Source organism: Macaca thibetana, chromosome X (genome assembly GCF_024542745.1).
Source record: "Macaca thibetana thibetana isolate TM-01 chromosome X, ASM2454274v1, whole genome shotgun sequence".
In the NCBI taxonomy this organism is placed as follows: domain Eukaryota; kingdom Metazoa; phylum Chordata; class Mammalia; order Primates; family Cercopithecidae; genus Macaca; species Macaca thibetana.
In genome coordinates, this window is record NC_065598.1 from 97,037,508 (window position 1) to 97,053,281 (window position 15,774).

General features: G+C 45.2%; 2 protein-coding genes across 5 annotated transcripts in view; both read left to right on the forward strand.

Annotated features, from left to right (window-relative positions):
- RPL36A (ribosomal protein L36a) overlaps nt 1-15,774 on the forward strand; it is a 220,536-nt gene that overhangs the window by 62,310 nt on the left and 142,452 nt on the right. The window contains exon 1 of one of the 3 annotated variants that reach the window (XM_050776051.1): nt 4,267-4,270. The exons of the other annotated variants lie outside the window; for them this stretch is intronic. The gene's annotated coding sequence lies outside the window, so the exon portion shown is untranslated. Of the gene's footprint in view, nt 1-4,266; nt 4,271-15,774 lie in introns of those variants that run through there. 3 annotated transcript variants of the gene reach the window in all.
- The window catches only part of DRP2 (dystrophin related protein 2), a 44,100-nt gene that overhangs the window by 20,219 nt on the left and 8,107 nt on the right, over nt 1-15,774 (forward strand). The window contains exons 7-20 of one of the 2 annotated variants that reach the window (XM_050775915.1): nt 1,619-1,887; nt 2,276-2,422; nt 2,855-2,933; nt 5,022-5,082; nt 5,391-5,452; nt 7,104-7,178; nt 8,103-8,304; nt 8,527-8,612; nt 10,467-10,624; nt 10,958-11,124; nt 12,641-12,752; nt 14,246-14,382; nt 14,680-14,745; nt 15,005-15,070. In XM_050775915.1, the coding sequence (XP_050631872.1) occupies nt 1,619-1,887; nt 2,276-2,422; nt 2,855-2,933; nt 5,022-5,082; nt 5,391-5,452; nt 7,104-7,178; nt 8,103-8,304; nt 8,527-8,612; nt 10,467-10,624; nt 10,958-11,124; nt 12,641-12,752; nt 14,246-14,382; nt 14,680-14,745; nt 15,005-15,070 (1,687 nt within the window). The remainder of the gene's footprint in view (nt 1-1,618; nt 1,888-2,275; nt 2,423-2,854; nt 2,934-5,021; nt 5,083-5,390; nt 5,453-7,103; nt 7,179-8,102; nt 8,305-8,526; nt 8,613-10,466; nt 10,625-10,957; nt 11,125-12,640; nt 12,753-14,245; nt 14,383-14,679; nt 14,746-15,004; nt 15,071-15,774) is intronic. The other variant, XM_050775916.1, reaches the window with a different exon arrangement.

Consider the following 15,774-nt stretch of genomic DNA (forward strand, 5'->3'; position numbering starts at 1 on the left):
CACAGCAAGACCCTGACTCCAAAAATAAATAATATAAAATAAAATAATAAAGTAAAATAATCATAATTTTAGAATACTGCTTTATTTCAACATCGAGGGACATGCAAACCAGCAAATAATAAACCTTTATAAAATCTAAAAAGTTAGGTGATGATTGCCTTTGAAAGGCAAATTGACTATGACTCTTTGGGATTTTTTTGTGTTTAGTCTTTGTTTTTGAGACAGCCTCTTGCTCTATAATCCAGGCTGGAGTGCAGTGGCGTGATCACAGCTTATTGCAGCCTTGACCTCCCAAGCCCAAGCGATCCTCCTGACTCAGCCTCAGCATCCTGAGTAGCTGGGACTACAGGCGCATGCTACCACACCCAGCTAATTTTTGCATTTTTTGTAGAGACCAGGTCTCGCCATGTTGGCCAGGCTGGTCTTGAACTCTTGGGCTCAAGTGATCGGCCTGCCTTGGCCTCCTAAAGTGTTGGGATTACAGGTGTAAGCCACTGCACCCAGCCAACTGTGACTCTTTGATACTGACTCCGATGACTTCTAGCCCCTTCCCTTGATAGAGAGGGCCATTCTGGTCTAGATTCAAATAAGGCAGCGGGATGGGACTCATGGTGACTAGATGTGAGTGGTGGTCTAGCAAGCCCTCTTCTCCGAAAAGAATCCTCAACCCTCTGAGATGGATTGTCAATAGCCTGAAAGAACCCTTTGTGAATTGAGCCCTTTGTCAATGCCATATGCCCTCTTAGTTTACTTCTGGCCCCTCAATGGGAGGGCCAGTACTTAATTTGATGCCCAGTGGGCCTCAGATAGGACAAGCTCTAGAAAGAGCAGCACAATTCTAGTTAGCCTGGGGCTATGGGGCTCTGGACCTTCTGAGGAGAGATCTGAGGGAGGAAGAAGAAATCTATAGATTAGGAGCCTAGGTGGAAAAGCTGGACACATACCAACTTCTCCTGGGCTGAGCCTTCATAAAATGCCTCCCCTTGGCTGGAAGTGGGCAACAGAAACTAATGCAAAATCACATTCCAGGGTCATATGAGTAGGGCTCTAGATGGTTTGCCTCACTATGCCTCTTATAATGTCTTACTTTTTCATTTCCTACTGTTTTAAAATATGAGGAAGTCCTCATGATACATAGTAAGTGGAAAAAATCAGTATGGTCTCTTGACCGTGGTGGTGGATATGTAAACCAACGCATATGGTAAAATCACATAGAACTAAACACACGTGTACACACATGCACACACGAATACAAGTAAAACTGGGGAAACTTGGACAAAATTGGCAGATTATATCAATATCAATATCCTGATTGTGATATTGTACTGTAGTTTTGCAAGATGTTATCATTTGGGGAAACTGGGTAAAGGGTACATGAAATCTCTGTGTTATAACTGCCTATGACTCCACAATGATTTAAATATAAACAGTTTTTTTTAAGTGAATGTATTAAAGGCCTCGACCATGGAAAAATATGTATTTGTGTGTATATGAATATATACACAAACATGCCCACATGTACACACACACACACATTTTATAAAGGGCTGTTTCTGTCTCTTTCTCTGGGCTGACCCTGCCTGGTTGGCCTAACTTGGCTTCCTGCCTCCTCTTGCAGATACCTCCCCGAAACGGCGAATCCAGAATCTCAGCCGCTTTGTATGGAAGCAGGCGACAGTAGCCAGTGAACTGTGGGAGAAGCTGACAGCCCGCTGTGTGGACCAGCACCGTCATATTGAGCGGACTCTGGAGCAGCTCTTGGAGATTCAAGGGGCAATGGAGGAACTAAGCACTACTCTGAGCCAAGCCGAGGGAGTCCGAGCCACTTGGGAGCCCATCGGGGATCTCTTCATTGATTCACTCCCAGAGCACATCCAGGCTATTAAGGTATGCAAGCCCCCTCCCCTGACTACAGTCTACCCTGAGACCTGACACTCTCCCCAGACCCTGACAATGTTTCTGCTGCTGAGACTTCATTGTTGGCCTGGACTGCAACTGAACTGCCGTCAGTTTATGTGCTAGATTTGGGGCTGGTTTGGCTGGAGTCTCTTCTGTTTTTCTACTTTCTTCTCTTTTCCTGGTGTTTTCTGAGGATGAGAGGAAGAGGATAAGGACAGTGGCCACCCACACCTTAGTCTGGTTGCCCTAATAGGCAAGCACTAGCCTGTGTTATTGAAACAAAACCTCTGGGTGAAGAGGGAAGAGTAGAGGTGAATGACTATTGGTTCTTCTTTCCCACTCTGTCTGCTGTGGCACTTGGGTCCTGGTTCTCCAGTTGTTCAAAGAAGAATTCTCCCCCATGAAAGATGGAGTAAAGTTGGTGAATGATCTGGCCCACCAGCTTGCCATTTCTGATGTGCACTTGTCAATGGAGAATTCCCATGCCCTGGAACAGATCAACGTCCGATGGAAACAACTACAGGTAGAAGAGCAGCCTGGAGTGAACCATGGGGAGGTGCCTCCATATAACTAGGCTTGGTGGAAACTTCTTCAGGGTTATGGAAATGGGATGTGCATGGGAAAAGAGGAGTGGAGAATGTAGAGCTAGGGAATGGGCTTTTCAACCTCTACGCTGCAGGGAATGATTGAAGTGAATAAGAGGGGTCTTTCTGGATTTGGGCACTCAGGATAGACAGGAGCAGGGGAAGAGTGACTGTGGCCTGGAATTAGGGATGCTCTGCTGTGACTTTTGGGAGTTCTGGGGGATGGCTAGGAGTTGGGTGACGGTGGGAGAGGCTGGAACCAGAGAAAAGCCAGTCTCTGAGGAAGCTCATAAAGATTCCCGGAGGTACCTGGGGATCCCACTCTAAATAACTGGAATGAATCTACTGATCTCACCCTGTTCTTTCCATAGGCGTCAGTTAGTGAGAGGCTTAAGCAGCTCCAGGATGCCCACCGGGACTTTGGGCCTGGGTCACAGCACTTTCTCTCCTGTACGTGAACCAAACTGGACTCCACTTAGCAGAACCTCAGCCATCTTCCTGGAGAGTCTATTGTTATCCCCTGGGGCCCTGGTGGGAGCCCAGTATACCTTGACACCCGAGAAGCAGTAAGGATAAAACAGTGTGGTATAGTGGTTAAAAGAACAGTCTCTTGGCTGGGCGTGGTGGCTCACGCCTATAATCCCAGCACTTTGGAAGGCTGAGGTGGGCGGATCACCTGAGGTCAGGAGTTCGAGACCAGCCTGGCCAACATGGCAAAACTCCATCTCTACTAAAAATACAAAAATTAGCTGGGTGTGGTGGTGGGCGCCTGTAATCCCAGCTACTTGGGAGGCCGAGGCAGGAGAATCGCTTGAACCCAGGAGATGGAAGTTGCAGCCTGGGCGACAAGAGTGAAACTCCGTCTCAAAAAAAGAAAAAAGAAAAAAAAAAAAAAAAAAAAAAAAAAAGAACAGTCTCTCAAATTGGAGAGATCTGGATCTGAGGCACAGCACCTCAACCTAATAGCTATGCAGGCTCAAAATTTAAAAAAATAGCTTACTGTTTTGGAACCTCAATTTTCCCATATGTAAAAAGAAGGAAAAATATTACCTAGCTCATCAGGTTATGGGAATTAAATGACTTTATTTTTTCAAAGATATTTATTGAGGGCCTTCTGTGAGCCAGATACTGCTCTAGGCACTGGGGCTGCATCAGTAAACAAAACACACAGAAATCCTTAGACAGCTTATATTCTAGCTGGGGAAACCAGACCACAAACAAATAAGTAAAATATATATAAGGTTACTTGGTGACAAGGGCTATGGAAAAAATTAAAGCAGGGAAGGCATGGATAGGGAGTGCTGGATTTAAGTGGGGAGGTGTTGCAATTTTGAACAGGGTGGTTAACAGAGGCCTCACTGAGAAGGTGGCAATTGAGCAGAGGTCTAAAGAAGGTGAAGGGTTGACCTGTGTGGATGATAACTGAGGGAAGAGCATACCAGACAGAGGGAACAGCATATTCCACACGCTTAAGGTAAGGATGTGTCTGGAAAATAGCAAGGAGAGCAAAGTGCGGGGGAGTAGGGGAGGCTGGAGCATGTAAGGCCTTGTAGGCAATGGGAGGAACTTCAGATTTTATTCTCAATACAATGGAGAACGATTGGCACGGTTTGAGCCAAGGGATGGCATGATCTGCCTTATGTTTCAACAGAGTCAGGGTGTTGAGAAGAGACTACTGGGGAGCAACAGTGGGAACAGGGAGACCTATTTGAAGGTACATTGCAATAATCCAGGTGAAGGATTATGGTGGCCCAGACTGGGAGCTGGTGGTGGCCCAGACCAGGGGGCTGGTAGCAGTGGAGATGGTAAGAATATACAGACAGAAAAATGAGATATGCACACAAAGCAATGAGCATAATATCTGGCACATAGTAGGAGCTCAGTAAATGTTAACTGTGGTTAAAATTATTGCTATTATAATCATTGGCATACAGCTATACCTGCAGTCAGAGGACTCTTGTACCGAGGAAAACTGCAGTGAGCAAGCTGACCATGTAAACGGGGCCATTCCTTGAAGTTCAAAAGATAGACACAGGCAGAGAGAGGCATGAGTTTCCAGAGTTCCTCATGAGAGAGAGAGAAGTGGGCAGTACCATTACCCACAGTCCCACAGGACTGAGAAGCTTGACCTTCTAGGGGAAGAGCTTTGAGCCCTAAGAGTAAAGTGGAGTCTACTTCATATCCACAAGAGTAATCCAGCTGCCTGCAGCTGATGGGTAGAAATGGCAGTCTGCTTAGGGAGAAGATTGTCAGGGTGGCCAAGGCCAAGTATTCCTGTTCATACCCTTGCCACATCTCTGGTATGTTAGGATATCGGTGACAGCCTCTTCTCTTTGCCTTGCCCTAACATCAGGGAGAGAAGCGTGTTCATTAGAACTCTTTGCCCCACCCTCAGAGGCTGTTAAGAGCTGGCAATGAAATTCAGACATCCCCTTTTGGGCTTGACCACCTCTTTGGGAGGATAGAGCAAGGGAGTAGCTGGGGGCCTTAAGAGCATTAGTGGCCAGCTTTTTTTCTCTTTCTCTTCTCCTTTACCAGCCTCTGTCCAGGTTCCCTGGGAAAGAGCAATTTCACCCAATAAAGTTCCCTACTACATCAAGTGAGTGACCATCTGAATCAGAAGTGGGTCAGTCACCTGCCCACCCCCTCCCTCTCCTGCCTTTTTGCTACCTATCCTTGTCACTCTGTCTGTTGGGATTCCTCCATCCAGTTCGGGTTTTCTCCTACTCATCTCAAGATCTCAAGATTCTACTTGGGTAAAGGTGAACCCTTGGGCTTTGGCATCTTGGGTTCACCCTCGAATCCTGCAGCTTCTTGCATCCAACTTGTCACCGAGTGGTGTGCACACCTGTATGTGGGGTGGGTGGGTGGTATAGATGCTGGTGCTATTGATGCTATTGTTTGTAGCCACCAGGCTCAGACCACATGCTGGGACCATCCCAAGATGACAGAGTTATACCAAACCCTAGGTAAGAATGTGGGCTTCCTGTATACGGTGGGCATATACACAGCTGCCTTTGTCCTGTAATGTCCATCTACAGATGAATGGATAAAGAAAATGTGGCATATCCATATAGTGGAATATTCAGCCTTTAGAAAGAAGGAAATACTGCCATTTGAAACAATGTAAATGAACCAGGAGGGCATTGTGCTAAGTGAAATAATAAGCCAGAAACAAAAGGCAAATACTACATGATCTCATGTATATAAGGAATCTAAAATAGACAAACTCATAGAAGCAGAGAGTAGAATGGTGGCTGCCAGTGACTGAGGGGAGGGGAAAGTGGGGAGATATTGGTCAAGAGTACAAAGAAGTATCAATTATGCAAGATGGATAAGTCCTAGAGATCTATGGTGCAGCATAGTACCTACAGTGAACAATACTGGATTGTATCGTTAAAAATTTGCTAAGAAGGTAGATCTTATGTTAAGTGTTTTTACGGAAAAAAACAATAAAGAGGGTAGTTGGAAGTTTTTGGAAGTGATGGATGTACTAATGGCATAGATTGTGGTGACGGATTCATAGATGTATACTTGTCTCCAAACTCATCAACTTGTAGACATTGAATCTGTACAGCTTTTTGTATGTCAACTATAACTCAATAGAGTGGTTTTAAAAAGAATAGAAGAGAATCTCAGTCAATAAGCAGGTGGGAGAGGGAATGAGTGCCTCATCGTTTCTCCAACAGCCTGCCTTTCTTTTACCCTCTGCACCTTTCTCAACTGGAGGCTCTACATTCCCCTCTGGACCATTTTATCATCGGATTAGTGCATTATTCTTACAGATGTGAAGTCTGATTTGCTTTAAAAGACTGTCCAGGCTGTGATATGTGTGACTCTCACGTGCCTTATCTTTACCTGCTAAGAGAGACTCATCATTATGTTTGTTGCACATTTTATCCATGCCGATGCATGTGACTACAGTTCATTCTGTTTTACCACTGTAGAATGTTCCATTGTATATAGCACAGTTTCTTTATCCATTCTGCTGTTGACAGACACGTGGGTCATTTCTTGTTTTGAGCTAATGAGGGCAGTGCTGCTGAGGAGTTTCTTGTATGTGTCTTCCAGTACATGTGTGCAAAGATTTCTGTGGGACATGTTTTTCAGTCTGCAGGTCATAACATCATTTCAGTGTGTTGTGACAAACATTTAAAAAATTGAAATAGACCAGGAAATATTAATATGCAACAGATCCTTAGCAAGAGTCATAGTTGATATTAATTTTGTTGTTTTCACTCTATCCAATCTAGTAAGGAATTGCTTCCTGAAATGTTTGATTTAGTTATTTTTACATATACACATGTATGCTATAAAATTAATTTCATACTGTAAGTCTTGATCAAAAAGCATTTGCAAGTCACTGCTCTGGGATATATAGCTGGCTGAGTGGTGGGATATATGACTGTTCCATTTTACTAGGTAATACCAAGTTGTTTTCAAAGATGATTGTGTCAGTTCACACTTTCACCATCAGTTCTCATTCATCACCATTCTTGTTGACACTTGCTATTGTCAGACTTCTATTTGTTGCCAGTCTGGTGGGTGTTAAATGGTATCTTGTTGCGCCTTTAACTTGAATTTTTCTGATCTGAGTGGGTCTCTCTCCATTCTTTGCAGCTGATCTGAACAACATTAAGTTCTCAGCTTATCGCACTGCCATGAAGCTCCGCAGAGTCCAGAAAGCCCTGCGCCGTACGTCTCCTGTTGTACTTCCCTATGACGTTCACCACCCCTCTCCTGTTCCTCATCTGTCTGCTGTTTCTTATTTTCATCTCACCTCGGCAGAAGTTGTTGATTGGCTTGGTGGAAACTCTCCAAAGCCTGCAATATGCTAGCTGTCAACTTCTGCTTTTCCCAGTTCCCTTCCACTCTCGCTAAGCCCCAGATGTGTTTCCAAATTAACCCCACTGTTATCCTCTTCCTTGACCCTTTCCCCATGCTCAGTATGTATAATCAAGCAACTGCTTTGTGACAGGAAGTACTGCAACCCATGATTTGCCATCTTGGGGTTATTGGATGTAGTAGTAAAACTGTTGAAGCAAATAGCAGTGGTTAGGGAACAGTGTCGCTGCAGATATAATATGCCTTCTGGCCTTTGTCAAAGACACTATCCATTCAGACTTCCTGGCTTAGGCATGTCTGGCTAGGCTGAGCCAGCATTTGGGGGTAATTAAGGTGTCCTCTTGATGTATGTCACATTTCCCCAACCATACCTGAGCCTTCATTGCTGGTGTCTAGGTTCTCAGAACAAATTTTATAGACAAACCTATTTGCAGTTGAAACTCATGTAAAGACAGGGAAACTCAAAATGGGATTTGATCCCTTGGGAGTTAGTACAACATAGGAGATGAGTTTACTTATGTCCCATCATCTTTTTGAAACTGATGTCAAAGAACATTGGATATAATAACATGTTGGGTTAATTTGAGGAACATTTTGCTGCCTTCTTCCTCCTTGGATGAGGGTCTTAGTAAAGGACAAGCTTGTATCATATTTGCAAATGGTTGATCTGGAGATTGAGTCAAATTTGGTGATGCTGGTGGCTTTATCTCCTTATTTAATCCCTGGGGTTCTACTTTTGGCTATATTTTCTCCCTTCTCTTCTTTCCTTACCAGTGGACCTGGTAACTTTAACCACAGCCCTGGAAATCTTCAATGAGCATGATCTGCAGGCCAGTGAGCACGTGATGGATGTGGTGGAGGTCATTCACTGCCTGACTGCCTTATATGAACGTTTGGAGGAGGAAAGAGGCATCCTGGTCAACGTGCCACTCTGTGTGGACATGAGCCTCAATTGGCTCCTCAATGTTTTTGATAGGTAAGGGCTTTCAGCTCTGGAAGGCTCCAGGATAAAATTCAATGGGATATCTCAAGTGGGCCTAGTGGAAACGTATTGCTCCCATAGTAGACTTGGACCCAACTCAGCTTGGGGCATGATTGGAACAGGGCCCTGCTGGGATCAACTTTGTGAGGGAAATGATTGCCAAGATGTTAACCCTTTACATACATCCATGTTCTCAGTCTCTTCTTTTAAACCTAGTGGTCGCAGCGGAAAGATGCGGGCATTGTCTTTTAAGACTGGCATTGCATGCTTGTGTGGCACGGAAGTGAAGGAAAAACTTCAGTGTGAGTATAACTCCAAAGTGTGGAGTGGTGTTGGGTAGAGGGAGAGGTGTTGTGGGGAGGAGGAAGGATGTAAGATAAACAGAAGGTACATCTTGTGACTCAGCAGAGGGCTACTTTGGCTACCTTGTGATGCTTCTTGGTTCACACTATTGCAAAGAACACATGACAGCCAAAGGACAAGATGGGCCTAAGGCCTATTACTATTCCCAGTGTCACTCCAACGGGCTTCATTCCTTCTGAACTGATGGAAGTGCTTAGTCAGGATCTGTGTTGGCATTTTGAGGTACCCAGGGCCCTGATGTTCTAGTTGCATTCCCCTGCGGCCTATTAGGCTTAGCCCTCTTCCAGTCTGAAGCTCAAGCCATGTCACTAGAGACTTCTTATATACACAGGCAGGGCACAGTCATCCCCAATATCTGGGAGGCGGACACTATGTTCTTCTGTAGTTTTTCACATCTTTGGCTTATAGTACCTTTGCTTTCCCCTCTGTCCTCCATGTTGTGTTCAGCATTTTGAACTTTTCAGTAGCAGCATGATTAGTTGTTGAGCCCTAGTGTGTGTTGACCACTCTGCTAAATGGGGTGAGTGCTAAGTTAAATTAGACATTGTCCCTGCTTCCAATGATTTACAGTCCAGAGGAGGAGATGGAAGTACACAGAAAGCATTTTTTAGAAAGTACTGATGAGAATAATCCAAATGGCCAAGAATATATCCTATACAAATGACAGAAAAGAGACAGATGACAGCAGTCTGGAAAAACTTTACAGGGAAGAGAACGTTTCCAAACACGTCCATGGCTATGATATTATGTATTTCTCTCAACATTTCCTTGCGATGGGATGAACAGTGATTATTTATCATCAATTTAAAAGTAAGGAAACTGGGCTGGGCGTGCTGGCTCATGCCTGTAATCCTAGCACTTTGGGAGGCCGAGGTGGGAGGATCACTTGAGCCCAGAAGTTCAAGTCCAGCCTAGACAACATAGTGAGACTCCATCTCTAATTTTAAAAAGTAAGGAAACTGCAGCATAGAGAGATTCACGACTTACCCATGATTCTACAACTAGTCAGTAATGGACCCAGAACTTGAACCTAGGCTCTCTGCCTTCTATTTCTGTGTGTTTTCTAAGCCTTAAGCGAGGTATGGAGCAGACAGAGAATAACCACTGGAGGAGGTTTGCTAAGGCTGGATTGGGATGTGAAAGGAAACAGCCATAGAAGGGCTTAAATAACCCATATACAAAGATAAGCATCATAGTAGATTCCACAATGACTTTGAGATAATTTTTAGATGATCAGATGTTTTGAATTAGCTTCTCTTTTTGGATTATGCATGCCAGTGTTTCCTTCCATTTGTGTGGACAATTGAGAGATTACTACAGTGTTAGACCACATAAACAGGACAGGGTATGGCAGCCTGACTGTGACTCATGTTCAGGTGCCCCTGAACCTGCACCCCCTCATCCTGCTTCTGGAAGAATCTGTTTTCCCAACAGTATCATATCTGTGTCTGGCACTGCTCTTACACACGGTGCACTCGATCTCTCTCTCTCTCTCTCTCTTTCTCTCTCTCTCTCTCTCCTGCTTTCACTTTCTGTCACTCTTTCTCTCTGTCTTCCCCTCCCCCTGATATTCTCTCTTTGTGTTGGCCTGATTTCTCTCTCTGAACTCAGAGAATGCTCTTTTTAGAACTCGACTTCTAGAAGGTCAGGGATAGACCTCTATGTAGTCCAGTTTCAAAAGTCATTAGTTCAGTCTGTGCTCTTTCCCCATTTTCCTTTTCTGCCCTTTCTCCTCACCATTCTCCGGCCATTCCTGTGTTGGGGCTGGCCATTCTTGACGGTGGGACCAGCAGACCTCTTCAGCCAAGTGGCCAACTCAGGCAGCCAGTGTGACCAGCGCCATCTTGGTGTCCTGCTTCATGAGGCCATTCAGGTGCCCCGTCAACTGGGTGAAGTGGCAGCCTTTGGGGGCAGCAACGTGGAACCCAGTGTCCGTAGTTGCTTCCGTTTTGTGAGTATGGAACTGGGGAGCGGGGGAGGGAAGGGAGGTTTTAGGAAGGGTGGGAAGAAGGGAAGGACTACGAGCTAGGCTTTTGATCTGAAGTATGCAGATGCAAGGGAGTTTATTGGGATGGAACAACAAGGCAGAAGGTTCTGGGGGCTCTAGAATCATAGTCCTGTTGGGGAGGGTGCCAGCTCAACTAGCACAGGGCAGAAGGTGAACATCTCTGGAGAACAGGCCAACCCAGCCCCTGCTGGTTCTCCTGCCCCTCTGAGGGCTGCCATTCTAGGGATAAGACACTTTGGGCCTCAATCATTCCCATTGGTCTTCTTGTTTCCCTAGAGCACTGGGAAGCCAGTCATTGAAGCATCCCAGTTCCTGGAGTGGGTCAACCTGGAGCCCCAGTCCATGGTGTGGTTGGCTGTTCTGCATCGGGTCACCATTGCTGAGCAAGTGAAGCATCAGACCAAGTGCTCTATCTGTAGGCAGTGCCCCATCAAGGGGTTCAGGTAGGGAAAACAATACCTGCTGAGATTATAATAATAAATATTTCATGTGACATATAACTCAGATATTATAAAATAAAGTGTTACCTAATTATTATATAATTATAGCTAGTGTATTATACATTATTATATACTGTTATAATCCTTTCTATTGCAGAATATTTAATTGTTTTAAATGGGAAGTGAGGAAATATTTCGTTTTAGTTGTATTATAAAGTATTACAGACCTACAAAAATGTATAGAAGAACATAGGTGTAAGAGCACCTATGTACTAAATGGTATGCCAGCAAATGTTTCACAACTTACTCTCTAAAAAGAAAAAAGGAAGCCTGATCTGTAGCATTTGCTAAATTCTGTGGTGCATATACTCCCACTGTGAATGACGTCAGACTATTTCCAGGAGGTCTCTGAGCAGAGTCAGAAAGAGACACTCAGTTGCACACCATTTCATAATATGTCTGCCATGCAGATACAATAGATGTAAGTAATCTCAAGAGCATAGACATTAGCAAAGTAATTAGGAAGTAATGAGTTTTGAGTATTTATTACCTTTGTTTGTAGTATAATTTATTTAATTGTGAGTTTATATAATTTAATAATGGCTAGATTTGACAACTGGCTTAGAAAACCCCTGAAATTTTAACAGCCAGCTGTCGTGAGCTGGTATGAGCTGGCCTCAGCACACCACAGTATATACCCATGACCAACTTAAGGAATAAAACATTATTGCAATACATTTGAGGTCTCCTTGATTATATTCCCCTCCTTCCCCCACAAAGGTAACCACTATCCTGGATTAGACTTTCATCATAAAACACTCAACTTTTTACCTTTGTAAAGCACTAACACACAACTCTCCCTACCATCACCCTGCTTTTCATAAGATGAACAAATGAGGCACACAGCTAATTAGTGGTAGATCTAGACTAGATATTGGATCGTATGACCCCTCTAAGTCTAGGCATTTCACTGTCCTATGCTACAAGGTTGGGCAGTTCAGCCAGGCTTTGGAAGTAGATCTGAAGGGCTATTTTGTATTCTGCAATAATAGGTATATTATTATGAACAACCTTTGGAAATAACTTTTAGCCAACTTAGCCAAGGCTGGTAGAAAGAACTGCCTTCATATTGGAAGTGTAATTTCTCCAGTGTAGGTGGTGGTCCCTGGGAGCCTTGACCTGTTTGGGCCATCCTTGTTTAGAAGGCCATTTGATATAATGAGATATTTACCCCCGCTTCCCTCCTGTCTCCCTTAAACAAAGGTGGTGAGAATGCTATTTCCCACACTTCCTGGGAATCTGGCCTTATGATTTCATAGGGATTCGTGGTCTGTAGAATAAAGCTGTTCATCTGTTGAGAACTCAGCCACTGCTATGTATATGCTGTTGGGCATGTTATGGCTCCATGCCTCATTCATCCCCTTCTACTGTGTGTGTATATTTTAGTGTTAGAGGAACAGCGGGGAGGTCACTGTGGCATATTGGACTCTCTTTACTACTACATCTCCTCTCCCCCAAGGTACCGGAGTCTGAAGCAATTCAACGTTGACATCTGCCAGACCTGCTTCTTGACAGGCAGGGCCAGCAAAGGAAATAAGCTGCACTACCCCATCATGGAGTATTACACACCGGTATGAAGCCTCCAGGCTGGGTGGGAGGGTTAGGCAGCTCTCAGGTACTAGGCCTTGATCCACTTTGCCCAGCATTGGCTCATAGTTTTCTGCTCTCCTGTGGGGAGTATTCTCCAAGGAGCTCTGGTGATTCACCAGTTTGGGGGATTCAGGCCTCTCTATTCTTCCAGAAGAGCTTCTCCCTCACCAGGCCTGGCCACAGCTGGCCCAGGACACTCTCAGCCATTTTAAGGGCACTTGCTGTTTTGCTGCAGAGAAAAGTCTCAGGAAAAAACAAAACAAAACAGACAAAGACAGAGAGAGCAAGACAGTTCCAGGTGATTTGCCTTCCATTGCTCACTTGAGTTTTTCCTGGCTAGCTTCCTATATTGCTTCTGTACTGGGTCACTCAGTCTTTCCCTGATGCTTTGTCATTATTTCTACCCCTTCTAGTCAGTACCAAAGCTTATGCTCAAATTAATTACTCAGTCCCTTGGAGGGAAAAAAGAAAGGTATGTCCTTTACCTGGACCCCTAAACTCCACTTAGTTTTCCCTGGTAACCGTGTCCTCCATATCTGCCTTAGCCCAGTTCGGTCAGCATCCCTGAACTCCAGCCACAGAGTTGCTCCTGTGCTGTGTTTAAAACCCACAGCTCCATGCTTAGCTTCCAGCACTGACTCTGCTCCCTACTCATCTTTATCCTTTTCTGTCCCTGCAAATGCTCCCAAAGCCCTGATCATATCCCCAGCTCCGACCACTGCTCTCTCTCCCCCATTCTCTCTCCTGTTTTTCAACCTGATGCCCCACAATCCATCTGTCTAAGCTTTCATCTCTTCAAATCCTGTTGGCACAGAAATGTGTGGCCTGGTGAGAACAGGGACCATGCCCTTTACTTTTCGTTTATTATCATTTTAAAGAAAACATTAGAAAAGTCATACCTGGAAAACTGGCTGGATCTGGTAGACTGATAATCCTCTACCACCTGCTCATCCTCTACATCCTTAGAATTCATAGAAACGTGTTTTAAAAATTAACAAACATATGCTCATTATAAAATATTCAAATCATATAAAAGTGTTTAAAGTATAAAACAAAGGTTGGATGCCATGGCTCACACCTGTAATCCCAACACTTTGAGAGGCCGAGGTAGGAGGATTTCTTGAGCCCAGGAGTTCAAGACTGGCCTTGGTAACACAGTGAGATCCCTGTCTCTACAATTTTTTTTTTTTTTTTCTTTTAGAGGAACTGAGGCAACTAATTTTTTTTTAAGTATAAAATGAAAGTCCTCCTATCTCCTCACCCTGGCCCCCACCCCTCCAGTTCACTTCCCAGAGGCAACCAGTGTTGAGAGTTTGGCATATATCCTCCCAGACCTTCTTCTAGGAGCAGGGTATGGTGGGCATGAGCAAGAGTGGATTACCCAGCAGGCTGTCTACTCTAGCAGAACAGCCACACCTGCCCAGTATATCTGGAAGCCATTAGGGTAAGTTCCTGTGCCCTGTGTTCTCCTCAGACCACATCCAGTGAGAACATGAGGGACTTTGCCACAACCTTAAAGAACAAATTCCGCTCCAAGCATTATTTCAGCAAACACCCTCAACGAGGTTATCTGCCTGTGCAATCAGTGCTGGAGGCTGACTACAGTGAGACGTGAGTACCGGTGGCTGAGCAGGGGCTGTGGGCAGCCTCACTGAGCCCGATCGTAGGCTGTGAAGGGGCTGAGTCCCAGGTGGTCTAGGAGAATGTTCCAAGGTAAATCCCACTAGTGATAGGGCAGTTCAGCTTGGGCCTGACCTGAACTCTGGCCTGAGAAGTAGACTGGAATCCAATCTTTGTATTTTGTTCCCATCAGCTCTTGCCCATGTCCATAATGTAGGGAGCAGGAGAGGGAGGAGGAAACAGGCTGCCCAGTCTTTGGTCCTCCGAGTCTTTGCTGCTTTCTTCTAGGCCGGCTTCTTCCCCGATGTTGCCACATGCCGACACGCACTCCCGAATTGAGCATTTTGCCAGCAGGTACCACCAGGTTTGGGGGAGGTGGGTGGGAGCTATTGTAGGAAGTCCGAGGGGAAAGGATCTTCAGTCAGGGCAAGGAGAATGGAGTCAGGGCCAGGGGATGTGCAGAGTGGGGTGTGCAGCAGCCAGCAAGGCCCAATATTTAGGAGTAGTTGGGGTAGCTCTCAAAGCCAATGATCCTGTTGTGAGATTAGAGTCCTTGAGATGGAAGCAGGCCCCACATCCTGTTTTCTCTCCTGCCTCTGCTCTTTATTCCTAGGCTTGCTGAGATGGAAAGTCAAAATTGCTCCTTCTTTAATGACAGCCTGTCCCCAGATGACAGCATGTGAGTTTCCACAGCTGCTTATTTGCCAGAAATAGCTCTCCTTGAGATCTTTGTGCCACTGTTTGGGAAGGGTATATCCTCCAGGGAATGGGGGTGTGTGGTGGTTAGGATCCTTAGCTCCCTAAGGAAGGAAGGCTGCTTTCTGGGCATGATGTTCAGTAAGAAAGGCAGTCTTCCCTCTATCAATCGACCTAGGAAATGAGTGATGTACTAGCTCCCTGCCATCTTTCCAAGTCCCTTCCTGTTGCAAGATCCCATCCATCTATACACAACTTTGAGGAACGAATAATATGCCCTCCCTCATCTGAAGTTTCAGAAAGGAACCATTATCTTGTGGTCAAGATGCCAAAGCCCTATCTAGTGCTACACTAACTCTAGGAGACATCAGGGACTTGGCTGAAGTATAACAAGGGAACTCCCTGGTATGACAGCCCAGAGAAGGGGACTTGTGTCTCTAGGGAGGTCCCCACCCTGCTCAGAGATCCTGGGAGCTGCTGGCTACATGGATCAATCTGCCCTGACTGGGACTCAGATCCCTCTAGAGGAAGAGGAAACAAAGGAGGTTAGAGTGGGGGAATAGCACAGAAAGGGAAATGATTTGATCATTGTTTCCCGGGGGGCTGTAAGTAGAACCCAGAAACCTGCATCCTGAAAACACTCTCTCAGTCCCCCCAACCACAGCCTCTGCCTCCTTTGGACACTTT